Genomic DNA, 27529 nt, shown 5'->3' with positions numbered 1-27529 from the left:
AATGAGATAGAACACATTAGAGAATTAGGCTCAATGCCTAGCACATAGTAGGTACAAAAATGATAGATGTTACAATTGTGCTTACTTTAGGCTTGCCTAGAAAATTTTAACAGACTGTTATATACGTGTACATGTAGATATACTCAACTATATTCATTTGCTTTCTTCACAAATATTTATTAAACATCTACTATACAAGAAGCATGCATAGCATAGTGACCTAAAGCAGATACTTTTCCAGCTGTTTCTGTCCTCATGGAGCTGACAGTTTTGCAGGGAAGATGGGCATTAGCCAAATTACCATGCCCAGAAATGTTAAAGGGGCACCTGTGGTGAGTGTTGCAGGTAAGAGGTAACGCATTAGGAATTTGTGGTGCCAGTGGAGTTCACACAATGCGAATTTGATCCAGTCAAAAAGATGAACTAAACTTTCATTGGGGAAATCATGATTAAGCTGAAATATCAAGGAGAAGAATAAATTAATTGGATGCTCCGGAATGAGTGAGGGATGAGTGTTCCGGGAGGAAGGAACTACATGTGCAAAGGCACTGGGGCAGGAGGAGGGTCTTAAATAGAAGGATTTTAAAAAGGCCCCTGTGGCCAGAACAGGGAGGTCACAGGAGAGCACAGTATTAGATGAAGTGAAGGAATGTCTATTTCCTAGACACTAAAGAAAGTGCAGTGTTTATTCAATCATTCCTTACAGGACATCATTTATCCAATCATGTTTCTTCAACATGTAGAGCACTGAGAAAGCCTGCTTGCTGCTGAGTGACTTGAGGCATTAGAAAGTTGTAGTTAGTTATAACATAAGATAGAAAAGGAAAGATGTCGTCAGAAACGTAAAGCTAAGAGCTATAAGAATTCAGAGAATTGAGAAGTTGTTGGGAAATTCCTAGAATTCTTGCTGGTAACAAATAGAGGAAGACTTGTCTTTGCAGGAAGTACTGTTTGATCCTGACCTGACGAAGACAAGGGGGGGCAGGTCCCATAACCACAGAAATGGGAAAGGGAGAGGTGGGGATCACAGCAACTGGTGCAATGTGGCTGAAGGACTGGAGTAAAATACCGAAGTGAAATGGAAGGAACCAGCTCAATGGGAGTTTTGAATGTTGGGCCAAGACATGTGGTTTTTATAGGACACCGAAAGAGTGATAGAAAGCACACAAGAATGACTGAATCAGGATTCTATTCTAGAAAGATTAATCGGGCATTGTGAAGGGGAGAGACTGGCAGCTGGGAGGGCAGCTCACAACCAAGGACAACCACATGAGCTTGTCTGGAAAATGAGAGCCTGCAGTAGGCTGAACGAAGCCCTGGAGGTGAAAGGCTGGGTGCACTCATCTGCTTCGCTGTCGTAGCAAAGTACCACAAACTGGGGCTTAAACAGAAGCTGTCTCCCAGTTCTGGAGACTACAAGTCTGAAATCGAGATGTCAGCAGGGCCATGTTCCCTCTGAAACCTTAGAGGGGTCCTTCTTTGCTTATTCCGAGCATCTAACAGTTTGTTGGTGTCTTTGGCATCCGTTGGTTTGCAGCTGCGTAAGTCCAACCTCTGCCTCATGCTCATGGTGCTCTCCCTGTGTCTGTCTCTCCAGAGTGACCGTCTTCTTAGAAGACGCCAACCAGGCATGTTGGATTAGGGACCCATCCCTCTAGAGTGTGACCACACCTCAATTTAACTAATCATGTCTGCAATGAGCCTATTTCCAAACCAGGCCTTGTTCTGAAGTACCAGGGGGTTAGTTCATTAGAACCTCATCATGTCTTTTTGGGGAACACAGTTCAACCCATAACACCAGGCCTGAAGTCTTACTGGACAGGATGGGGGCGGACAGAGGCGAAGTCCCACATGGGACTGCACTGGCTCCTCTGGCTGAGCAGCCCCGCGTGCTCAGATGTTGCAGGAAGCCACCTAAAATGTGATGAGAGGGGCACCCCTTATGGGTCCCTGGGCTCCCCCATGATGCCGCCTTCTCATCTGACGTGTCCTGAAACTCCACCACTTCCCACAGCTGCATCGGGACAAAGGGTCTTCGGAGGCCTTGGGTATGACAGAGGGAATGTGAGGTCAATTTCTCACCTTCTTAGACTTGATTAATGAGGTTTGTGAAGAACAAAAAAAGATGGCTTTTCTGATCGGCTGTGACACTTCACATCAGAGCCGCTAGATGGCAAGCTTCACACATTTCCAAGCTTTCCAAGCTGGGTTTTTTCCAGCCAGAATCTTGAGAGCCTTGGAAGCAACTACTTATTAGCACGAAGAGTAATTAGGGAGGAGTCCTGTTTCATGTGATTCCCCTATAGATTTCAGCGTATGGAAATCCGAAAACCTGGAAGGAAGACTGTCTCTCACAATAATCCTAATCAGTTTGAGCACCGTTCACACCTTTCAGTTGCATAGTAAATAACTATATTCATAAATATTCATGACTCCACTGAATGTAACCAGGGGAAAAACCAAAAACTATTAACAGTATATCATCTCGGGCATAATTTATGCCCAAGCATCTCTTGTATACGAAGGAAGAGACCCTTATTCCATGAGCTCTGTTTACTTGGTCATTAGCAAGGGTGAAGGGGGCCCCCCGCTGGAATTAGTTTTTCTCATAACAAAATTCAAACTTCTGTCATGCATTATAAGCAGAGAGCAACAGAGCACCAGCCCCACCTTTGTGTTGATGTGGCAGGAGAGGAAAACCACACAGGAGAACTCTAGGGCTCCAGCCTGCCCATCCGGTAACCTGACTTTGAAATACCAGTGATCACATTTAAAGAAAATAGTTACCTGCTGTTCCCCTAAAAATCTGATCTAAGTGCCTCTTATTGGTCTGCATACACCATTTTCAGGTTTCCCCGCTCAAACTTAGAAGCTGAGTTGGAAGAAAGGAATAACACGATAGGGTAACAGCTGGTTAATCCAGCACTCTGCAAGGCAGAAAATTCCAGAATCATGCATTTCCCAAGTCCTCCAGGAAAACAGTCTTCAGTTTTATAAACATGTGTAAGTAACACAGAAAAGAATCTTTACGGTGGAATTGTAAGAGGCGTGTAATGATAAGAAGCTCCCGCTTTTTTGGAGACGGGTCCAAAAGTTGGTCCAGAGGGTGCACCAACTGTAATTTCTTACACGTGCTAGTTATTTACCAAATATTTTTTTTTTCTTCTGCACACGTAACTCTATACTCAGGGAAAGAGGAGGGGACATTTATTAAGATCAGTATTCTTCCTAAAATAACTCGTTAAATATATTTCACTATTTAGAAGTAGATTCCATTATCATTCCCAGTTTGGGGGGAAGGAGCTGAAGTTTTGGAAGCTGCATGGCTTGCAGGGACACACAGTGATGGAGCGGGGTGTCAAACCTCTGTATGTCTACTTTTGGAGCTGAAATTTTTTCAGTTATTTCAGACTGCCTTCCATATGGAGATTTAAAAGGATGTCTCTGCGGTAGTGGGAGTAACAGGGGAGCTACACGTCAGAACACAAGGCAAGGTGGCCGTCTATGATCTCAGAATCCCTAAGGAGGGCACCACTAGAAGGGCATCAAGTCCTGTCCATCCAGCAGAACTGGGTGCAGTGTCTCCGGAGGGTGGGGCCAAACCATATCGCTTGCAATATGGTTTGCAATCCGTGCCTCAGTGTCTTGCTCATGCTCTGGCTGGAGGGTTCTTTCCCCTACAGGGGTGACCTCCTCCAGGAAGCCCTCTCTGATTCATTCTTACTCTTCCATAAGTGATTCATGGGCTTGCCTGTGTCTTCTTCTCCTGCTGTCCCTGTGACGATGTGGTGTACGGGGTTTGTTCACAGGTCTGTCTCCCTGCCTGTGAGTTCTGTATTCCTCTCTGCATCCGCTGCACCTGATGCAGGGCTGGCACACAGGGCTTCAATACATGTGTGCTGATGAGTGGGTGGATGGATGGATGGATGGATGAATTTGTTCAGGTAGCAGAGCGTAAGAAGGGAAGGCCTTTCTGAGATTGGCCTCCCTTTCTTCATGCACAATTCCACACCACATCATAGAAGGACACACGTACAGTGTTGTGCTTCTCACGTTTCCAGAAAGCACTACCTGGATAGGATCCATCTGACCTTATGCTTGGCTTAAATATGAAACTTAATTACTTAGGCTATTCCAAGGGAAGCACTCAGCTGTTAAGGTGGCTCCCGACATACACGGGTTTTCAATTTAAAGCAATCTACAGTCATTAACTCTCCTTGCCTCGCCATAACTTTCATCAGGTTGGATAGCAGTGACATTTTAAATTGAAAAAGGAAGGGGTAGGGATGAGAGGGGCAGGAGGCTGTTGAGATGTGACCTAGTTGTCAAGAGCAGAAAAGACTGCATTAAAACTCACTCCTCCCCCACCCCCATACCATTCCCTTTGGGTTTTAAAGACAAAAATGGAAGGAAAACTGACCAGCATTGAAGCCTCTTGATGTGACTTGTGTGATCTATTTGGCTTTCAATGCGTAGTTGGTTAATCCTTTCCTCCCCGCCTCCCCCGAAAATATTAATGGAAGGAAGAATGGATTTACCGCAAGACAACTCCATTTTATCAGTGAACAAACTAGTAAGTCTCCTATGGGATGCACGTTTTGGTGGTCTTGGGCCATGGTCAGAGATGGAGAGCCCAGACTGGAGGCCAGTCAGTTCACTGTCCTTCTCTGTGTCCCAGGATCCGTATCTTTTAGGACAGGATCCCTCTAAACCTGTCAGCCTGAGAACTACAGCGTTCTTTGAGCTGGACATGCTACACAGCTCAATCTTAAGGTGAGAAAACAAACCTGAGAGAACTTTAGTGATTTGTTGAAGGTCACTCAGTTGGTTCATGGCAGACAAATATGATGACTACCATTCATTCAACACCTGCTTTTCTAGATGGCAGACGCCTTTATGTACATTATCCCTGTTCCTTACACCAAGCCAGAAGCACCAAATATTGTTCTCTCCAATGAGCAGAGGAGACTCAGAGAGGTTAAGCAATTTGCATTCGATGTTTTGATGTACCTTTGTGACGGAGATATTTTGAGACCGGTTATTTTTACATGTGCGCCTCTACAGTGCTCTTGAAAACAAATCATTTACCGTCAGCTTTAAAAAAATAACCTAATAATGAGCTTAGCAGACATCTCACTTCATCTCTGACCTGTGGTCCCATCCCTTATTAAATGAAGTTCAGGACTGGAGAGGCCATGGATGGAGCAATTTCAGGGATGTAGTAAAGGTGAAGTTGAAGATGAGCTCAGAAATGGAATGGGGGCAAAGTTTCTTATTGTGCACTTCCCTTGAGATCAAGAAACACCGAAAAGTACAATGATTTACCTTTAGACTGTTCCAAAATTTACTTCTCCTTTTCCTTGCACCATGCAATCAAGGTCTCTGAACTCCTGAGATGGAACTCCTTTCCCGGCAATGTTTAACTTCCTACTTAGTATGTATTTGTTTGTCTCAGCACTCAATAACAGCACAAGGACACCCTTGGATTCAGAGGAATCTTTTAACAATCTGGCAAGATATGGATTCACTTGAGGTTGAGAGAGGTTAAGTAACTTTTCCAAGGACATAAAGCTGCCTCCTCATAGTAAAGCTGGAGCCACGATGGCCTGGCTCCCAAGAGTTGCTACAGTGGACCTGGTTGCACTTCTCTCTCTTTTTTGATTAAGGCAAGGCATGAGCTGTCTGCCTACAGGTTGGACCTGGGTTTGGGTGCAGAAAGTGCACATTCTCAGATGGTCAGGCTGCGGGCACTTTCCTCCAGCTGTCCCATCTCCATCTTCATCTACCATGAGGGGCTGTGCTGGACATTCATTTGCCCTTCCAGATCCACTCTCCATCTTTCTCCATCCACCTTTGTGCCCTGGGGAGGTCCTCTGTGGACCATAGTGATAGGATCCCTTTACCTAAGGCGGTGGTGGGAGATGATGATGAGGCAAGAGGAGACTGAGGTCAGGAATTTATTCTCTGGCCATTTCCTAGCCGGGTCACTGTGGGTTGGCTATGTCCCTTGTCAAAGGCTACAGCTCCTGTTAGGAAGCCCTCCGCATCGCCTCCCTGAGCTCTAGGAATGGCTCTCTCCATTTTTCCTCTTGAGCCTAGATATGATAATGGCTTCTTCACTTTACTTGCCCTGGGAGAATGTGCCATTTCCGTTGGTTTCCTTAAACCATACTTTTGCAAATGGTTTCTTAGAAACTCCTCGGACTCTTTGAGTGTGATACCCATTCTCTGCCAAGACCACTATTTCCTCTTCCTTCTCTACTATTTCCAGTTGGTTAAAAGGTTCAACCAATTAGGTCTTCAACCCATTATTTAAAAGAGATTTAAAAAAATATATCATCACAGATCTTCATAGTTTTTTTAAAGAATTTTGGGAGTTTGCTGAACTGTGGTCTATGGTCTGCCATCTTCCTGTTCCTGGTTTGCAAGTAACAGATTTCACAAAACAGTTGCCCTGGAACCCTAAATTCACTCAGTGACTTTACCAAAAAAATTACATTTTTTGCTTAGTCAAAAGGAAATGGAGGAATTTAAAGTCTACCATACATTTTCTCCAATGGAACTGAGTGACAAGGAGTCTGCTCTGGGCACAGAGTTGTGTTAGGATGACTATGGAGAAACAACTGAAGTCAGTTTAAAATTCCACTCTGAGAACTGCCAGAGTCTGGTCAGCAGAACTGGACCTGCAATTTTCTAGGTGACTCTGGGGACCAGATAAAGCCCTGGAATTAAAAAAAAAAATGAGTTTATCCTCCAGAGAGACTGCAGCTAGACAGCTCTGGGGTTGCCAAGAGATGGGAGGTGAATACATCAAGATTCTCACGGGGGAGGAAGTACTAATGTCCAATTACTAGAAATAGGAAGAAAAAGCATCTTTCATGTCATGTTAGTAGGTGACCATATTACTCATTAGCCAAACTAGGATATTTTTTCAGAGTACAAGGGTGCTTAATTACTCTGTGGCTTAATTACTAGGACTGGACCTGGAAAATGGGAGGTCAAGTCAGAAATTAACAGAGTAATGTTTTCCACAAGAGCCCCTATTGGGAGAGGTGCCCTCCAGAATATACCTGCTTCTGCTGCACTGTGCACTGTAGCCCTCCCTCTGGGAGGGGGGTGGTGAAAGAGTGGGACGTGTCTATTAAACTACTATTTTATTTACTCTACACAAGAAGCCACAGAAGAGATGAAGAAGTGGAGACTGAGTGACTTAGCAACTTGCCCAAGGCAAGCTGATGGTAGAAGCAGGTTTCCAATATGGGGTGTCTGATGTCAGAGCCAGTCTTTGTTTCTCTACACTATCATAGCCTAGCAATGTATGGCATTTAAGACAAAAGGGCTGATAAAGTACTAACAGGTATGCTTCCTTCTTCTGACCTTTTCTGGGAGAAGAGTTTAAAAAAAAAAAGCAGGTGGAAAATCATGGATCAAGCAAAGGGAAATCCAGCAGGCAGAGGGCCTTCACAGAGGACACCAAGCTCAGCTGAAGATTGGCTTCATTTAATTACATTCTACCTGTAGGTTTTGTGAGGGTGACACTCAGAAATTCTATCTTAGGTTGTACAAGACAAATGTGTCAGCCTGCACAAGGATGTGTACTGCTGTTTAAATGCACACAGGTGAGCATTGTCATAAAGCAGTTATTGCATGGACTGGGAGATGCCATAGTACAGAGCACCATTCCTCAGAAAGAATAGCTCCCTGTATGTTCAGAATGTTCCCCGAGGCTGGGAGTGGCCCTCTTAGCACCACACATACGGATTCTTCTTTCATTTCTGTCTCTGAGATGGAATTAAGAATACGCATCTCTTCCATTCTCTTCATTCCTACCCCTCCCCTCCTTCCAAATTCAGCTGATCCATACGACCAGGTTGGTCTTAACAATCATAACTTTTTAAAAAAGATTTTATTTATTTACTCATGAGACACATAGAGAGAGGCAGAGGGAGAAGCAGGCTGTCTGTGGGGAGCCTGATGTGGGACCGGACCTGAGCCAAAGGCAGACGCTCAATTACTGAGCCACTCGGGTGCCCCAACAACCATAACTTGATCCTGTTATCAGTCTCTTATTCAACTGCTTCCAGTTCTATACACCCAGAATTTCCCACAATGCCTCTCCCCTGAATTTGGCCCATTAAAAGCCATGGCTGAAAAAAAATTCAGTGTATTTTGTATGCATCATCTAAACAGTTTATAACTTCTGCTGATTATTTGTTATTCAAAATCTGTCCTCTTATTTGTCCATACTTAATTGGTTTTGTTTGAAATTACTGTCAGTCCTGGGATATTTATTTATTTATTTATTTATTTATTATTTTAAAAATATTTTATTTATTTATGAGGGAGAGAGAGAGAGAGAGAGAGAGAGAGAGAGAGAGAGGCAGAGGGAGAAGCAGGCTCCATGCAGGGAGCCCGACGTGGGACTCGATCCCAGATCTACCAGGATCACGCCCTGGATCGAAGGCGGTGCTAAACCTCTGAGCCACCCAGGCTGCCCTAGTCCTGGGATATTTATGTTAAAACTTCAAAATCCTTAAAAGCATAAGTGACCTTGTGGTTAGTATATTTGGGTATAAGCTCAATATTTTACAAGCTTTATCTGACAATTTTTACTATAATCCTATAGATATTCCCACCACCAATTTACAGAAGATGAGGCTTAGAACCGTCAAGTATCACGTCCTATATCACAAACCTGAAAGGGTTAAAATCCAGAACTGTCTCGAAAGCCCCTGTTTTCAACCATGATGTTATACTGTAAAGAATATTAATATTTTTATCTCAGGATAATATAAAGGGAAACCATAATCACTGGTCAAAGCTGAGAGGACTCCTGTAGATGATAAAATCCAAATACCTTATTGTATAGATGAATGGAAGTGAGTGGGATGAGAGCAGAAGCAACTTTCAATTTGTAGAGTGAGTGTAGAAGAGGTCAGTGATTGCTTATTTAGCATCCACTCTCCCATCTCCTTCTTCCTAAGGGAATCTTGCTTTTGTTTAGGTCTTCTCTATGTGATCATATATTTCAAGGGAAGCTGGCCCATCATCAGTCCTAGGGGATGACTCATGATTGGTCTAATCCATCATGGTGATCTTATTCCCCTCACACTGACTGGATTACATAGGGCAGATGACACAATTTTGGCCAATGAAATATGAGGAAATACACTGCTGGTCTTTGGGGAGGTTTTCTCACTTCTATAAAGAGCTGCAGGAAGACACCTGAAGATATCTATGAACCTCAGGAAATTCTCCTGATGAGAGGAATATTAGCACTTCCATTATTTACTATTTATTGTGTCAGGTTTCTTACTAGGCCTATACATAAATGATCTCCTCTTCTCAGAACATAATAGCAAGGCAGGTTTTATCATATTCATTTATGGATGAGGAAACTCAGACTTAATAGCAGTTAAGTCATTCAGTTGTTAATTGGTAGATTCAGGATACAAGTCCAGAAATGTATGGCTTCAAATTTATCATGCTTTGTGGTAGCTCCTTTCATATTGGAATAAATAGGCTTCTGCTAGTCTCCAAAAGGATATTCCCCTCTATGTGTCCAATGGGGTCAGATGGTCCCTTTAGCTGATAGCTCCATCTGACGGTCCTCTGAACAGCCTAGAGGTGTGATCAGGAAGTGCAAATCATTCTATATGGTTGGCTTTGGGGACTTGACTGGGAGGCTCCTTTTGTCTAATGTCTTGCTGTCAACCTTCAATCACTTGGAAATTTTAGCATTAGTTAACCATGGTCACAGCAAATAGTAGAAAACACCAAGCGATTCGTACAATTTAAACAATTGGTTTGTTTGCTTCGTGGCTGACTTGACTTAATTCAGTTCATTAGTATAAGACCAATTTTACTTCTTTTAGAAAGAGCCATGCAAACCACTCCAAATAAAAATAAAAATGCCTAACAGGGTTGTAGTAGGAACCAATGAGTTCATTGGTTTTGTCACATGGTAGGAAAGTGAACATGCTAGTTTCCTAAGTCCCCCTTTTTCCTCTTTGCTTTCTTTAAATCTTTGCCCTATGACCATCTTCTCAATGAGCTATAATAGATTAAAAAGGAAGATATGATTCAGATTGAAACAGGGATTATGGGCAGGGTCTGGAGAAGTGAGATTTCATCTGGGAATTTATTTATTTTAAAAAAAGATTTTATTTATTTATTTGAGAGAGAGCGTGAGAGAGCACAAGCAGGGACAGGGACAGAAGGAGAGGGAGAAACAGACTCCTCGCTGAGCAGGGAGACTGATGCATGGCAGACACTTCACCAATGCAGCTAGCCAGGGGCCCCTCAGCTGGGAATTTATAAGAGGTATTAGCTGGTAAATGTCAGGGGTAAGAGTATTTGGGAAGGATGATCCAATAACATGTGCCAAGTTGCCAAGACAGGGAAGCCACTCGCATTTCTCTATCTAAAATAACCATTGGGAAAAAAAAAACAAACAAAAACAAACAAACAAAAAAATAAAATAAAATAACCATTGTGGGGGTCCCTGGGTGGCTCAGTAGGTTGAATGTCTGACTCTCTTGGTTTTGGCTCAGGTCGTGATCTCAAGGTCGTGAGATCAAGCCCCACGTCGCTCTCTGGGCTCAGCTCAGAGTCTGCTTTAGACCCTCTCCCTCTGCCCCTCCCCCTGCTTGTGAGCACATACACGTGGGAGCCCTCTTTCTCATAAATAAATAAATAAATAAATAAATAAATAAATAAATAAATAAAATAAAATAAATCTTTAGAAAAATAAATAAAATGGCCATGGTTGTGGGAATGTAATGAGGCAGGAGGAAAGCAGTGTGAGATGAGACTGAAGATGTAGGCAGTCCCACAGGGCAGTGTAGCCATGTTCTGCATTTCAGATTGTTCCCTAATTAGCATGACAGGCCAATGCAGACTTCTAAGCAAAAGAGTGAACTGCCATGTAGAAAACAAATTGGAGAAAGGCAGGCGTGAAAACAGAAAACAGGAGATTTTTGCAGTGGTCTGGATGAAGGATGAGGGCTTGAACTACAGCAATGACAGTGAAGATGGCAATAAATGGGCATACTTGAGATATATTTTATAGAAGGGAAAATATGGCTTGTTGATGGATGCAAAAGGGGAGATGTGGAAGGCATGAAGGATCCTTGACAGTTTCTGGAATGAGTAACTGAATGAACAGAGGCGCCATTACCCAAAATATGAAGCACAGGAGGAAAAGCAGATTTAGGAGAGAAGATCAAAGGTTCAGTTTTTGACAAGTTGAATGTGAGATGCCTGTAGGATATTCAAGGGTAGAAAGTAGACATATGGTTCTGGAGCTCAGAAGAATCTTCAGATATGTAAATTTGTGAGTTGTTGGCAAATAGAGGTTATGTGAAGCCATTGTTGTTGGCTGTAGTGTTGTGTTTTTAAATGTCTTGCTGATCTTGTACTAGTTTATTTGACTTCTCTTTTAAATACCTGAACCTATATGGTTCTTGTTATATCTTTTAGTTTCCTATCTTAATTATTCACTTTCATGGTTTCTTTCTAATTATATTATAAAGGCACAGCACTGTAATAGAAATAAGTGGATTTTGACTATTTGTGGGCCTTGGGCAAATCACTTAGATCTCTAGGTATTAGTTTCTCATCTGTAAAAGAAAGATTTTGGTTGTTTTCAGTTTAAAAAAATCTATGATTTGGTAATCTAAGAATTACCCATTAAGGTGTGTTTATTTTTGTGAACCCACAAAGGATTCATGGTTGGACCGCTGGGAAATACTCTGAGTAGATCCTGAAGGATCTACTGAAGTTCATATCATTAGTTCAGTAATTAACAATTGAACCAAACACTGTTAATGACAATCTTAGATACTATTGCTGTAATTCAAACAGCATTTCTTCTGCATTTTGGGATATAACATATAGAAAAAAAGTGGAAAATTCAGACATTGACTCATCAAAATGTCATCATATTTAAATCCAAGACAAGGGATCCCTGGGTGGCGCAGCAGTTTGGCGCCTGCCTTTGGCCCAGGGCACGATCCTGGAGACCCGGGATCGAATCCCACATCGGGCTCCCGGTGCATGGAGCTTGCTTCTCCGTCTGCCTGTGTCTCTGCCTCTCTCTCTCTCTCTCTGTGACTATCATAAATAAATAAAAAAAAATTAAAAAAAATAAATCCAAGACAAACTAGTCTTTATGCAAATTCCTACTGGAATGTACACTCTTCAAGTGGAGTTAGGAGTAATGCAAACATCATGGTGAGTTCTAGTAGATGTAATAGCCTAGATTATTGACCACAAGACATATGTAACAGCATTTCTTCATATTCTTCAAGGTGAAGTGATACAAAGAATCAACATTATCAGCATTCTTTTTCCTTACCTCAGTGACAGCAAAGCTTCTCTTTCCACAGGGAACCACTTTGTACCACTTATCATGCAACACATCCATGAACCCATGTGACTTGTATTGGCTGATTAGCTCGGATATATTGGAGGTCAGTGGAGAGTTGGGTGGGAGGCCAATGCCATATCCTAGAAGAAAATATAATACCAGATCAGCTTTTCATTTGAGAGGATCCTAAGAGGTGCCACCACACTTATGTGATATTGCTATCAGATCTGGTAACAAGGGTAGGATGAGCTTTCACCATCTTTCTTTCAAAGGACTCAGTAATATCCAAGGTATGATTACGATGCATCTGCTGCCTTTCTGAATAGAAGAGATGAATCTGGAAAGGAGAGGAATGGGCTGTGCACTGTGTTTTAGTGGCACACTGTATTCCAAGGTCTTTTGTCCTTCCTTTCAAGAGAATTTTGAGAAGATACCCTTGAGGCCTTTACCAGGACTAGGATTGCCTACCCACCTCTCTTAGAACCCCTCCTGTGAACCTTAACACACAAAATTGGATTAATTATAATCCCTGGTTTATGACATTCTTTCATCATTGGCCATGCATGAACCTCTCTTGCTTTTGTCAATTTTTAAATAATGAGAACATGTGAACATACAATATAACATGAGAATTAAAACATCCACAAAAATTTGTCAATAAGAAAAAAAGAGTCTGGTAAGGCCAGGTGTTGGAGAAGATGTAGGTCCATGACATCACTTATTATGTTGCTTCTGCGAATACAAATTAATATAACCATTGTGGAAAATAGTTTGCTATTATTCTGTATAGTTGAACATTTATATCCACTAGGACTAGTAATTTTAAAGTACATTCCTAAAGAGCTCTCTACAACCATACCAGGAGATTTGTGCCAGAATGTTCTAGAGGCACTATTCATAGTAAACATTTAGAAAAAAATGTTCTTTGAAAAAAGAATGGATAAATAAATTGTGGAATATTTACAAAATTGGAATATTATATAGTTTGTAACATATGAACTAGAATTACATGGGATAATATGGATGACTCTCAGCAATACTGAATAAAAAAGGTCAGTCCCAGAAGAGTATAGCATGAATCCATTGTATAAATATAAACACATCCAAAATAAAATAGTGTATTTTTTAGGAATTCATATGTATGTGGCAAAAGTACAGTTAGAAGAAATTCAAGGAACTAATAAGCCAAATATCCAGGATAGTGATTATTTAAGGCAAGAGAGGCAGGGGAAAGGATGAAGGAGGAACACAAAGGTGAATGTAATGTGTTGTTAGAGTTTTATTAATCAGCTTGGACTCTGTATCCTCACTCTGTGTGGTTTTACTTCCTTTCCAAACTGTTAATTCACTGTTGCTCTCTTTGATGAGCCATGTGAAAGGGCTAATTAACTAATTTTATCTTTAGTTATTGGATACCATAGTCAAAAAAGATGTTTCACCCTCAGGATGATTGAGGAAGATAAATTAAAAGTATAACTAGTTCTTTTTTTCACTGATAAAGACTAAAAGACTGTCAAGAATTCAAAAATACTTCATGAAAACAAATACTTGCTATAATTATTCTATCTTACAATTTATTTCTGGATATTAGTTTTTGTTCCATTTTTTTATTGCAGATACACAAATCCTTTTTTAAAAAATGAGGCCTGAGATGTGTTTATAACCAATAAAAGAGAAGAAATAAATAATGCAGGAAATATTTTTGAATTTTAAAGAGCTGTATGGGATTTTTCTCCCGATAATTTTGTGTGTTGCCTAACAATGGCAAGTCAAGGAAATGATGACAACGTCAAGAGCATGATTAGAATTTTCCATTCAAAGAGCTATTTTGAGTGCCTACTTTGTGCTTAGTAGTTTTGGTTTGAAAAGCAAGACTGACAATACAAGTCTTTACATAGGCAGCCTGTTCTGCTGATGTTATCATTAAATAACATTTTTTTTTATAATGGGTAGCAACAAGGAAGTAACCAGTTTTCTTTAGAAACTTTTATTACAATGAACACTACTGACAACTCAATTGCATTTTCATTCATTCAGTATTTATTTACATGTCAGGCACAATACTAGTCATATGTCTAATAAAATTCAATGACTTACTGACTCATCCATTCATCATTCATTCATTCATTCATTCAACAAATGTTTGTTGAGGAATAGGCACTGCATTAAGTGATCAGGATTTAGCAGCGAACAAGGCATATGTAGTCCCTGTTATTGAGTGTATGTGACATTAGGGAGATGGTTATTATTGCACTATGTAATGATTATTTCATTACTAGTGAGATAGATGCCATGAGAGAGAACTGGGGCATATAAAACATATAGTAGGAAGACTTGGAACTATCTGCTGGAAATGGGTTGATCATCAGGATAACTAATACCAGGTTTGCTGAATATTACACCATTTCCCCCCTGAATCAATAGCTTTCAAAACAATTTCTAACAGGTATTGAGAGATTAGTATACACTATTTGCCAAAATAAATTTTGTATGTACCTTACCTCATTTTATAGATCATGCACTAGACTAAGATTGTATACTAGACTGTGGTATGTAGTTGAGTTAAATCATTCTGGAATTTAATAAGAACTAGAACATATTGATCCCTACTGTCTACCAGGTAATATTCCACATGTGTCTAACCCCTGTATGAACTTATACATGATAAGTATTACTTTAGGACTTAAAGAGTGAATAAGTAAACTGACCAAGGTCACACAGTTTGTAGTTGGCAAAGCCAGCATTTGAAAGTAGGTCTCTTTGAGTCTAAAGCCAATGCTCTTTCTACTGTGTCCAAAACTAGATATGATCAAGACAAGGGAATATTTGGCTTATTTCCTCCTCTTCAACACAGGTTCTATCACTACAGTCATATTGATGTAATCTCCCTGAACCAGGCAATTCAGTAAAGAACCACAATCATCTAAACTGATGGCTTTTTTTCAGCAAACAGATATATATGTCATTCATGGACAGATTGTTTATACACTTTTCAATGAGTTGTAAATAAATGTAAGTACAGCCCTGACTGATAGATGATTATACATATATGAAGAAATTAACTAGCAAGGATACTCCCTGACTATATCTTTTCTTCTAAGAATCATCTCAAAGCCAACAATTTGAGCCCAGGTTAATAATGGTGAAATGTTTTCATTTTTCATTTGATATGCACTTATTGCACACCTATTCATCTATTCATAATTCCACAAACGTGTGTTGAATGCTTATTCTGTGCCAAATACTCCACCAAAGGCTATGGAGGCTTCCAAGCTAACTCAGACGCCATTTCTATTCTTATGAAGCTGATGGGGACATTGGGGAGATGAAGCAGACATAAATAGCTACACAACGTGGTAGAAAGTTACAGGACTTTTCTGGAAAACAAGATAGATGATGCATAAATTCGATAAAGGTCAAATAGAAAAACTGGATGCAATGAGGAGGATAGATAAAATTCTAAGGAGTTTAGAGGAATGAGCTTGCTCCCCAATGAGAGGATGAGAGGAGGCATCTTAGATTGATTCTTGATAGTGGCATTTAGGGTAGATGAGACAAAAATGCATGATGTAAAGTTTAAAAAGCTGAAATTAATACTTATGATAAATCTACATATTCTAAGAATAGAATTTTGGCACTACAACAAAAGTATTAAAAATGCCTTAGGGAAAAAGCTATGTTGAAGTTGCAGGGACATTTATAAAAAATTGCTACCTAGGAAATAATAAATATTAAATCACTCCACTCCATCACTTCAAGGTTAATTTGCAATCTACTGCTAAAAATAGATTACTATCCTTTTAAATTTTCTATTTTAATATATATTGAGTATTGATATTTAAATGATTGTTAGCATTAATAATGATTATTATGAGATAATTAAAATAAACTATGCATATAGAACAAGGGGGGAAATTTCTCATGGGAAAAAGAGTTATGTGGTGATTAGAAGAGGTATTTGTTAAAAGACATAAAAATCCATTTTATTCAGAAACACAAAATAGTAAAACCTTGAAAGTTTCATTTCTGTCCTTCTCTTTATTAGTTGCTTTTCAAATTTGATTGTGTTCATTGGTTAAAGAATTTTTATTTTTAAATTGCTGACTCAACCTAGCAGCCTGAGTTGCTTTCATTATCATTAGAAACGTGGCTTTGCAATAAAGAAGAGGTTGACTATTTTGTGGTTGATGGATGAAGCAAAATGGAATCCTTCAACCCTAAAGATGAAGGCATCAGGCACCCTGGAAATTGGATACAGCTTAATAGCCCAAGAGAACAATTTTCAGAACAGAATTCTGATCTTTTCCCCATGGATAAATCAGCTTTACTCAGCTAAGAGTGGGGGAAATATATTTTGGCTAGCAAATGTATAGTTGGAAATTCATAAACTAAAAGAATCTTCCTGAAATGTAGTTGGGTAATAGATATTTTGAAAATGAGATCTTAGATAGGGTTAAAAAGGCTTCAGGAAGAAAGATTAATTCATTTTTGCTGTCTCTCCTTGGAATACCATATTTAGCTACTCTGGGGCAATGGTTGAGAACATATTGTAATAGCCCCAACTGTAAAGCAGACTTTAAGAATGGGTTTCCCTTACCCCCAAGCACATGAGAGTGAAGAGAGGAGTGCGTGGGAGAAGCTGAGATATATGAAAGCTATCTATCCTGGGATAATTTTATAGGGAATCCGTCTCAGTCTATTAATTCAATATACCGAATAATAATTTACTGGGCACTCTATGCTTATCCATGCTTCATATGTATTATTTTACTTAACCTTCACGACTCCACTCTAGATGTGGCATTCATAAGCCCATTATGCAGATGAGAGGCCTGAAGAACAGATGAACTGACTTGCTCAATGGGGCACAGTTGGTAACAGCAACTGTATTCTAACCCAAGCACTCAGGTTCCAGAGCTCGTGCTCCAAGCACTGTATTAAATAATTAGTGGAAAGCAAGTAAAAGAACAAACTCAAAAACAGGCAAAGGTCTTTGGCAGAAAGGTCACAAATCATTACCGTGCAGTTCCATTACTCTTTCTTCCCATCTGACCTTTATTGTCAGCTAACTCCAATGCATAAATTTGGGACATGTATTCATTTATCTTAACACTTTCTTTTTTTCCAGAGCACATGATATGTCTTTGTGTCTCTGGTGTATGGTATTTAATATGACGAAAGACTTTCCACATGCTTCTGAATTCTGAATAGTTTCCGTTTGCTGGCTGAGTCCTCAGGAAAAGGTTTCAAACTCAAAGTGGAGCCACTGGCTCACATGTGCCTCACCTTTGCCTTTGAAGCCTAAATAAGGGGTGCCTGGGTGGCTCAGTGGTTGAGTGTCTGCCTTTGGCTAAGGTTGTGATCCCCTGGTCCCCTGGTCCTGGGATCATAGTTCCACATTAGGCTCCCCTCAGGGAGCCTGCTTCTCCCTTTGCCTATGTCTCTGCTCTGCTCCCCCCCTTCTGTCTTTCATGAATAAATAACTAAAATTTTAAAAAAATATTGAAGCCTAAATAAATGCAGAATGGTGAAGTTGGGAGGGGTGAGCAGTACTCACAAGGAGTTGGTGGGGTATCAGTACTATATAAAGTGAAGGTAGATTCAACATGAAGAAATCAATGGACTCTGTCTTCCCTCCTAAGTTCCCAAAGCCATTTAAGCACTTGGGAAACTATCTGCAGATACCAAGGTCCTTTCATGAACTCCATCAATATATGAATTAGATACTTATTTCAAATTTAACCTCATGAGTTACATACTAGGTAATACATCATCTATTACATATATATAAAATATGTATGTGATACAGGTGATACAGATACATATATATAAAACATTCCTGTAAGCTAAAAGGGTAAGAATTGTTTGTAAATTTCATGACATTTTATTTTTATTTTTTTTTAATTTTTTTTTATTTATTTATGATAGTCACAGAGAGAGAGAGAGAGAGGCAGAGACATAGGCAGAGGGAGAAGCAGGCTCCATGCACCAGGAGCCCGATGTGGGATTCGATCCCGGGTCTCCAGGATCGCGCCCTGGGCCAAAGGCAGGCGCCAAACCGCTGCGCCACCCAGGGATCCCTTTCATGACATTTTAATGCATATAATGTCTAATTAATTAGTAAGTCCACATTTTTATAAGTTCAAGAAACATAAATGTTGTCAAAGCATGTAATATTTTTAAAAATTTCCTTGAGAGAAATATTCCCTAAAAATTTATGAGATTAACATTTTTTTAAAAAAAGATTTTGCTTATTCATGAGAGGCACAGAGAGAGAGAGAGAGAGAGAGAGAGAGATGTAGAGACACAGGCAGAGGGAGAAGCAGGCTCCGTGGAGGAAGCCCGATGTGGGACTCGATCCCGGGTCTCCAGGACCAGGCCCTGGGCTGCAGGCAGGCGCTAAACTGCTGAGCCACCCGGGCTGCCCGAGATTAACATATTTTAAAAAAGCAGTGATCAAGACTTTTACTAGTATCCCTATTACATTGTTGTTTGTGACTTTTAAGTATCCTCTCTTTGTGCTTTACCAAGTTGTTGTCAGGCTGTGAACTTGTTGGGAGGGGTAGTACTGAATTAAAATTTCTGATTTGCACCTTACCCAGAATAAACCACCAGTGGGTTTTATTTATTTATTTATTGATTTTAAGAATAAACCAACAAGGAGGAGAATGTTTCCTATTCAAGTCTGTAGTCTTTCTGTTCTCTTGCAGAGAGTTCTTTCATGCGCCATTTTGTGCTTATCCCCTTTGAAAACAATGTGGTGTGTGGAGATGACGGGAACTGTAAGATACTAAGTCTCAGGAGCACAGATGGAAATGTAAACAGGAAACCAGTGGGGAGTTAATTGTGTGGCATCTGGCACTGGGGTCTAGCAGAGGCAAACAAGCCATCTCACCACTGTTTTTTGACAAGATAGGGTTGCCCCCTGAAGACAAGGTGGAGAATGGAGTCCCTCATTCTTATGCCCGCTACAAATGATTCATTGTTAGTAGCTGCTAAAGGCAGAAGGGACCTCAGTTACCCAGTGTATCTAGGACAGAAAAAAAAGCAACATCCCTTTCATATCCCCAGATGCCACAAAAATGGGAATTTTTCCATTGTTACATCAAAATGGGGGTTCTATGATAAATGTTCTATTGGTTTTCTTGCTTTTTCTTTCTTTCTTTTGTTCTTTAGATTGTGCTGCCTCGGATTGTAGTTTTAATAGAAGACAACTACCACTAAATCTCTCTCTTCCTGAGTTCTATCCCTGGTTCAGGTGGAGGTCACTTTGCCTGGAGAAAAGATTGATTTCTCTTAGGAGAAGGCTCAAAGAAACATCAGCTCTTACATTCTCATTTATCACCAAAACAAAGACTGAAGTAAAAAATTTGCTGATATGTTTAGAGGAGACAGAGACCAACTGTAGCTGGGAGATTGGAATCAGAATAGTTTTGATACACTAGTTAACATACGGAAAAGCAGGGTTTTCTGGAATAGGAGTTGGGCACCCTCATGGGATTGTTTCAAGTCAAAGTGTTTTCTGACAAGTGAACATGGCTGTCTTGAGAGCCAGCATGTACTGTCAGAGAAGGGAAGCTGGGAATTGGGAAATGTGAAATTTGCTGGTTCAAACTATCAGCTCCATATATCAACTGTTATCCAGAATGAAAGAAGCAACTGACAAAGCAATCCTTCTCTGGCCCTGAAGTTTGATTGATTGGTTGATGAAATTGGGAGTAAAAATTTGCTACCTGTGGGGAGAAAGGCAAACCTGAGGTCCCAAACAAGGTTTTATTTAGGATTCTTAAAGGTTATTAAGGTATAGAAGGAGATTTCTTTTTCTATTGTTTTCCCATCCAGTGGAAAAACATTTATTTAGAGACCATGAGATTTGGATTCTAATTCCAATATTATCATTTAATTGTGATTATGAAAAAAGTAATGTAATGTCCCTGAGCTTTCTTGTGGATAAAATGAGTAGATTGGATTAGATCGACATTGAGGTCCTTCCAGTTGTAGAATGCAATCATCCTAGCTTTTGCGTCAGATTCATTGTAGGAATTAGAAAATAAAGATTAAATTAAAATTGGACTCCCCGTTTGTTGCACTGCGCCACCACTCTCAGATATTTGAAGCAACATCATTTGGGTAACAGTGTTTGTTGTTGTTTTTTTAACAATTGGGTAAATAAATTTTTGTGGAGTAGGTGAAAAATAAATTCCTAACTCCAGCAACTTAATAGCTAAATACTTATGAGTTGAAAATGAAAACAAGGCAAGATGAATAGCTTTTTGCCTCTGACTTTGGCATTTATGACTTGCTAGGTTGGCAAACCGAGCACATCCTGAGTCAAAGTGAATCAAGAGTGACTGGCTAATACCTTCTATAGCAAATGGCTTCCCCACGGTTAGAAGTTTGCAGTCAGCGTCTATTGACACTTCATAATCCAGAAGGGCTTTGTCCATGATGAAGGCATCTAGTTTCTCTGGATCATTCCTATATTTAAGACCAAGCGAATAAAAGAGAAAAATGATTCATTAATAGACAGAAAGTTTGACAGCTGGCTTTTGTTTAGGGGACAGAAACCTGGAAAGGACAGCACAAGTTAGGTAGCTGCTGACTCAGCCTTGTTGACATCTCACTGACCCGTAGAGAACAGACCAGGGGAAACAGACACTTTTCTAAGAGAGCATGACATCTCTCCAATGGGTTTATCTACCATTTCCTTTTATTACTTCTAAAGCCAACAATAAAGCCAAAGTGACTGAATTGAATGGGAAGGCTCAGTTCTCTTACATTAACTGAGTGACTCGGTTGTTCTCCACACACTGTATCACTCATAATGACTGTGAGGTGGGGGGTATTATCCCATTTTAGCAGATGAGGAAATTGAGGCTCAGAGAGTCAAAGTAACTGGATCCAGGTTACATAGCTAGGAAGTATTGGAGCCAGGTGGTCTCATTAATCAGTATGTGGAGATTTTTATTTCTTTCTGTCAAAATCACTATCATATTCTTCAGCAATCAGGCATCATTTCACATTTAGGAATACATATTAAGGAAATACAAATATGAGATCCAGCATTCCTGGGGAAAGAGAGCTAAGGTCTCTTTAAAGTCCATCGCTAGCATCCATTAACTGGAAGTGGAAGCACAGGTAATAAGAATAGGTCTTAGTGATCTACTTTATTAATACATCTCTAAAGATCCATGTTTCACTCCTATCTTAGGAAGTGATTCAGGCAGGGGTCATTTAAAGTAGGTGTTCCTGGACTGTATCAGTGAATAAGACGTGGACTGGGCTCAAGATACCAACAGATGACTTGTGCATTCTTCATGTGTTCTCCTCATTTCTTAAATGTAGGCACAGAAATGGTCCAGAGATAGGTATGTCTCAGCACTGGTTGAGGTAATTACAAAGGAGGTAAGGAAGAAGGAATTTTAAAAGAAACTCTTTTAAGGTATATGCAATGACTCTTGTTTTCAGCTACTTCAAATCATTTTTGGACAGCTGTAGGACATATAGCCATTTAGGAAAGGCTTTCCGACCCTCAAGGCTATCCAAACATCTTGGCAAAGAGAACAACTCTTTTTCTATTCTATCTGGACTCAGTCATTCCTCAATTAGAGCCAAAAATGAGTCTATTGGAATTCGAAGTGGAGTAGCCTCAAACTCAGAATAGAACATGGCTAGGGCCCATGAAAAATCTAAAAAAGAAAGACACCCTTAGCCACCTCTAAGGTTCATCAGTGGGAAGGAAGTACATATTTATATGGATGGCTTTGTTGGGGCCATACATGGACACAGAGTAAATAGGCCAACTTCCTTCTTGATGCCAATGACCCTTGCTTCCTCTTTCTACTCTTTGAGGAAGTGAAACAGTCTATTCAAAAATGTGTTCCTTTTTCCAGGGGTATTGGATTTAAGTCATGAGACTTATCTTTAACTTTAACCAAAATAAAAAGCATCTCCCAGCTCCACAGCTGTGGGAAGCTTCAGAAAGGGTTGAGAATGTGAATTGTCTCCTAGGAGCCAATGATGAGGAACCTTAATGGAATCTTGGCAATAAAATAAAAATCAAGCTGAAAGATGTTTCTCCAATAAAGGTTTTACTGCCACAGTAACAAAATGTACCTTGGGAGCTACACAGCAACTAGTTACCATTTACCAATACTCTGCAAATATTTGAGGTAGCAATAACAATAGAAAAAATTGGGGTTCAGTTTTTCTAAGCAGCAATTACTGAGGTCCAGTCTCAGTGGTATCCTTAAATAATTAATCTTGATATTGGATTGCAAAGTGAAGTTAGTTATGACAAGTCTCTATTGGATAGGAAGGTGAGAAGCAATTAGCTCACAGACTCCCTTGGGACCCTGCACCGGTGAGGAAGTGGCTGGGTATGATTCAGGTATAAGCATCTTCTAGACAGCTGAATCATCCTTACGGTTGGCAGGGCCTCCAATTTTTTCTCCCATTATAGAATCATGCTCTGTCTTTTTGAGAACTCTTTTAATAATACATATACCACAAAATAATGCACATATCACAATAATACACATATCATAGGCAACCATAGAGGTGTGTTCTGCAAGTCAGGGCTCTGGGATGTCAAAGGGGGTAATATGAGGACTGTGGTTTCTTGGAGTGGTGGCTAAGAGCATAGGCAGTGACTGGGCCAAACACGGAGAGAGAAGCCCAAAGATAAGAAGTCAGAGGGCATTAATGTTAAGTTCTGCCTATATTCCAACGTCACTTCCATTAGCAAGTCACCTAGAGAGCTTGTTGAAATGCAGTTTCTGGGATGGGGCCTGACAGTCTGCATTTCTCACAAACTCCCAAGTGCTAACAGGAGCATGAATTCTGCTGGAACATGGACTATTCTTTGAACATCAAGGACCTACTTTTCTGTTACAGTTTCTAGACTAATCTGAAGCAGTGATTGGATTCTAGAGACCTGGTTTCAATCCTGGCTCTGGCTATATTACCGTGGGCAAGTTGCTTCTTTAAGGTCTTGGCTTCTTCATCTCTGACTGCTTTTCTCTCCAGGCTAACGCAGGGCCAACTCTGAGTATTGGGGCCTTCTCAGGTGAAGTCTCCAGAAAAAAAATGAATACCCTGAGAGGAGTGGAACTGGGGACAGCCACAGTGTGGCTCATCTAACTCTTTTTATACTGCTAGAAGAGTCCAGTCTGTCAGTGATTACTATCTAGCTGGGAGCCACTGCCATTTCCCTGACATCTTATTCTCTCTCTCAGGCATGAATTTGCCTGAAGGAGAGAATACAGAGGGGGGGCTGGAAGGCAAAGGAGCACTCAACTCTGTGTTAGAGAGGGACTCTAACATTTTAATGTTCCTGAAAAACTGAAAGTGCCATTACATGGTGTTTAAACATCCTACATAACACTGCAAATCTGAGAGCACAAACAAGACTTCCTCTCTAGACTCTATAAAAGTCCATAAGGAGTTTTAGGGTCCTGTCACCAGAGCTCTTGAGAAACATATAGCTCTCATGTCTCGTGCAATTATTTATTTGTTTCCCTTCTTTATTAAAAGAGAATTTGAGGTGACAAGTCCTTCTGTTCATTGGGAAGATTATTGTGGTTGACCATAGATAAACCAGTTTTCTGGGGCTGCATGATTTTAGGGATTGGAAGCTTGAATTTATGTCACTGTCCTGAGGCTACCAGGCACAAGGGAGAGGGCTGCTCACCCTCATGCTGTGGTGCTTATCAGGACCCATTCATTCCCTTTTCCCAGACAGATGAGACGAGCAGATCCATAACCGCACCACCCTTCTTTGCATTCAGCTTCACTGAATTACAGGCTCTGATAATCTGCCATGGCAATGTGATTGCTCTTGATTGCTTCTCATAAATTCTGATGAGAAGGATGCAGGCATGGGAATCACTGCCTTTTATCTTATTTCCTTTCTACAGGAAATCTCTAAGATAAATTCCATTTCCTTGTGGCAAGAGGAGACAGTCCATGGGCTTAGAGATTCACTGTGAAGGAAAGGGTTGCTTTGGGACACTTCATCCTCTGGCCACATTCCCTGAGTGTTTGATCATTTCAGCACCATTGTTTTCTCAAGTGATGTCAAGCCAACATTTACTTCCCCCACCATCTGCTACACTAATGACCCCACTGGCACTTTGAGCAAAGCTACTGCCAACTGGGGACTATGCAGGTAACTAGTAATTTAGGTCACATAATTAAATGCACACTATTCCATACTGCCTTCTCAGTCTCACAATGTGAGGGATTACTGAACACACAGTGGGTATATTTAGCTGTCATGAAAACAACAACAACAACAACAAAAACTATATATGTATCAGTAGCTAAGATATTTCTTTTGGTGAGAACTTTCTGGATCCAAGAGGTTGACACTCACTTCAGATACTCCACTCCGTCAGGGGTGGCTGGAACATTGTACCTTCTCATATACTCATGCATCTCTGGGAAGCTTTGCCTCACATAATCTTCAGCACTGCTCTCCCGGACAGTTCCAAAGCGGAAGCCTTGAGAGGGATGATGTAGCTATGAGGGCGAAAGAAATGTCTTTAATATAAATTATTCTTAGGATTGTTTTCAAAAATTTCCTCTTTCATCATTCTTTGGAATCAAATAGTGATTTAGAATTTCTCAAACACACAGCATCATAAACATGTACATAGAAATGTGCGGATATGGACATACTCTTTCATATCCGAGCTTTCACGTAAGTAATTGTTCCATCTTCAGAAGCAAATGTATGGAAACAACAAACAGAAAACATTAAACGGTTTTCTGCTCTATACTGAGAACCTATCAGAATTCATTAGACATTTTATAAATAGGCATGCGGAACCAGCCTCATTATTATAAATTACATATCAGAGAAAGGATAAAGGTAATAAAAGTTGTGCTTCTTCTTGGTTAGAACTACACAAAGACCAAGTTAAAACCTTGCATCCTGAGACTGAAATATACCTGACCCAAAGTAGTAAATACAGCTTTTTTATGTTTACCCATTTTTTGCTATAGTTTAAGTTTGTTGGATTTATTTTTGGAATAATTAGGAAATTCTCTTTCCTTTAGGATAACTGTATTTTCCAGTGCTGAATCATGTTACATATTTGCTCAAATGGAAAGGGATGTAAAATAGTTAGGAGTCAAGAGGAGAAGGGTAGCAGGGACAGACCCTCTAATATAGTTATCCAGGGTGCAGGACCTTCACAGTGAAGAGAAGTAGCACACTTAGAGCTCTGTAGAAGCTTTTGGTCACCAAGGATAAAAATGATATAACACACACAACATTATTATTCATGAAAGTTGTATAGAAGTGTGAATGTAGCATCTAGACTTAATATTCTAATATAAGAATGAACTGGGATTGGGCCATGTTATAAAGATAGTTGAATATCCTGTAGTCAGGAGTATTTTAGAGAGGACACTTCTCCACAATTGTCACATTAGATTTCCTGAACTTTTTTCTTCTGCTTCATGTTAACATATTTGGTATCCTTGCTTCTGACCTGAAGTCCTGGGACAGGAATCCATAGATGGGCTTTGTGAAGTTTATAAAACTCCTGAAATTGTAGGCAGCATCTTATGTAACTATGTTTATAATTTTCTTCTATGAAACCCCAAACATATTCATGTTACTGAATATGTAACAACTTATATTTAAGATGAATTAGTTTTGTCATGTGCCAAAAATCTAATAATATGGCAATAAATTAACAAATAATAAGCTACATGGCACATGCTTATAGACTATTATGCAATGTCTAAATCATTTTTGAAGAATATTTAATAAAACAAGGCAAATGCTCATATGACAAATGGAGAAAAATCTCTTGTACAATATGATCAAATAAAATATCTATATAGCTACTTTAAATGTTATGATCTCCAACATGTCTATGTCTCTCTCTCTCTCTCTCTCTCTCACACACACACACACACACACACACACACACACACACACACCCCTTGGGAAAAAATGTATCAAGATATTAACAATGGTTGTCCCACTGGTGGTGAAATGACAGTTTACTTATTTATAGATTTACAGAAACATACCTCATGTTTATAAATAGAAAAAAACTTTATTTTATGATCAGCAGAATAAATTCCTCACTAATTTATTCAACATTTATTGAGGCCTACTTTGTACAACTTGCAAAGTTACTGGGACCACAGAGGTAACTATGCAATCACTGCCGCATAGGAACTCACCACCTGGTTGTTCATGATATATTTTGGAGATCCCCTGTTGAATAGGTGATTAGGTATATCTTTGTGTTTAATGTAATTGTTCCATACACGGAACAAATTCTTATGTTCTGTGTCAGCATAACCTTAATGAGGCATCAACAATAATAACAGCTAACTTTTACTAAATATTTATTATGCGCCAGACGTAGAATTTAGTGCTTTACATGCATTATCTTGTTTATTCCTCATAACAGCTTCATGAAGAGGGCAGTATTATTATTTCCTTTTTTAAAGATTAGTGGACTGAAGCTCAGAGAAGTAAAGTAACTGGTGTAAGATCACACAGAAATAGGAGGGACTGAATTTGAACCCATGTCTATCTGATTCCAAAGCTCATCTCATTATCAACCACATTGCCCCGCCTTGCAGCTCATGGCAGCAACTGGAGAGAAGATACTTATTAGAATAAACTCACTAGTCTTTTAAAATATTCTCCTTATGCCTTAGATCCCCCTTTGCATTCTCACAGGGGCAAACTGCAGACCCATGCCTAGAGCAAGGCAAATCTAACAGCACCGTCTGCCTAATACCTACTCATTTTTAAGGCCTAGATCAAGACTTTGTCTTTGAAATCTTTGGTCTTATCTCGCTTCACCCTCCTGTCTAGAACAGAAACAAAAACAATTTACTGCTTATTTATCTGTGCTGGTACAGCACCTTGCACATACAAAATATGGGGTCTAGCTATTTACTTAACCGTATTTAACACTTCTCATTCAATACCTCTTTCAATCCTCCCAAGAAACCTATGAGGTATTTCTATTATCTTCTTTTTATAGGTGAAGAAACTAAAGATCAGAAAGTTTGTCATTTCCTCACAGTCATAGAGCTAGTAAGTGGTGGATCTGGGATTTGAACCAAGGCAGTCTGATTGAAAATAGTAAGTTTTTGAACACTGTGAACACTGCTTCTGAT

General features: G+C 39.9%; 1 protein-coding gene across 1 annotated transcript in view; it reads right to left on the bottom strand.

Moving 5' to 3' along the window:
• GRIN3A (glutamate ionotropic receptor NMDA type subunit 3A) overlaps window positions 1-27529 on the bottom strand; it is a 145675-nt gene that overhangs the window by 25310 nt on the left and 92836 nt on the right. The window contains exons 4-6 of the mRNA XM_055302357.1: window positions 24747-24892; window positions 20733-20848; window positions 12359-12510 (exon numbers count right to left, since the gene is read on the bottom strand). Of these exons, the coding sequence (XP_055158332.1) occupies window positions 12359-12510; window positions 20733-20848; window positions 24747-24892 (414 nt within the window). The remainder of the gene's footprint in view (window positions 1-12358; window positions 12511-20732; window positions 20849-24746; window positions 24893-27529) is intronic.

Source organism: Nyctereutes procyonoides, unplaced genomic scaffold (genome assembly GCF_905146905.1).
Source record: "Nyctereutes procyonoides isolate TBG_1078 unplaced genomic scaffold, NYPRO_anot_genome, whole genome shotgun sequence".
NCBI lineage: Eukaryota > Metazoa > Chordata > Mammalia > Carnivora > Canidae > Nyctereutes > Nyctereutes procyonoides.
The sequence above is the reverse complement of the archived record's forward strand: the minus strand, read 5'-3'. Positions and strand labels throughout refer to the sequence as shown.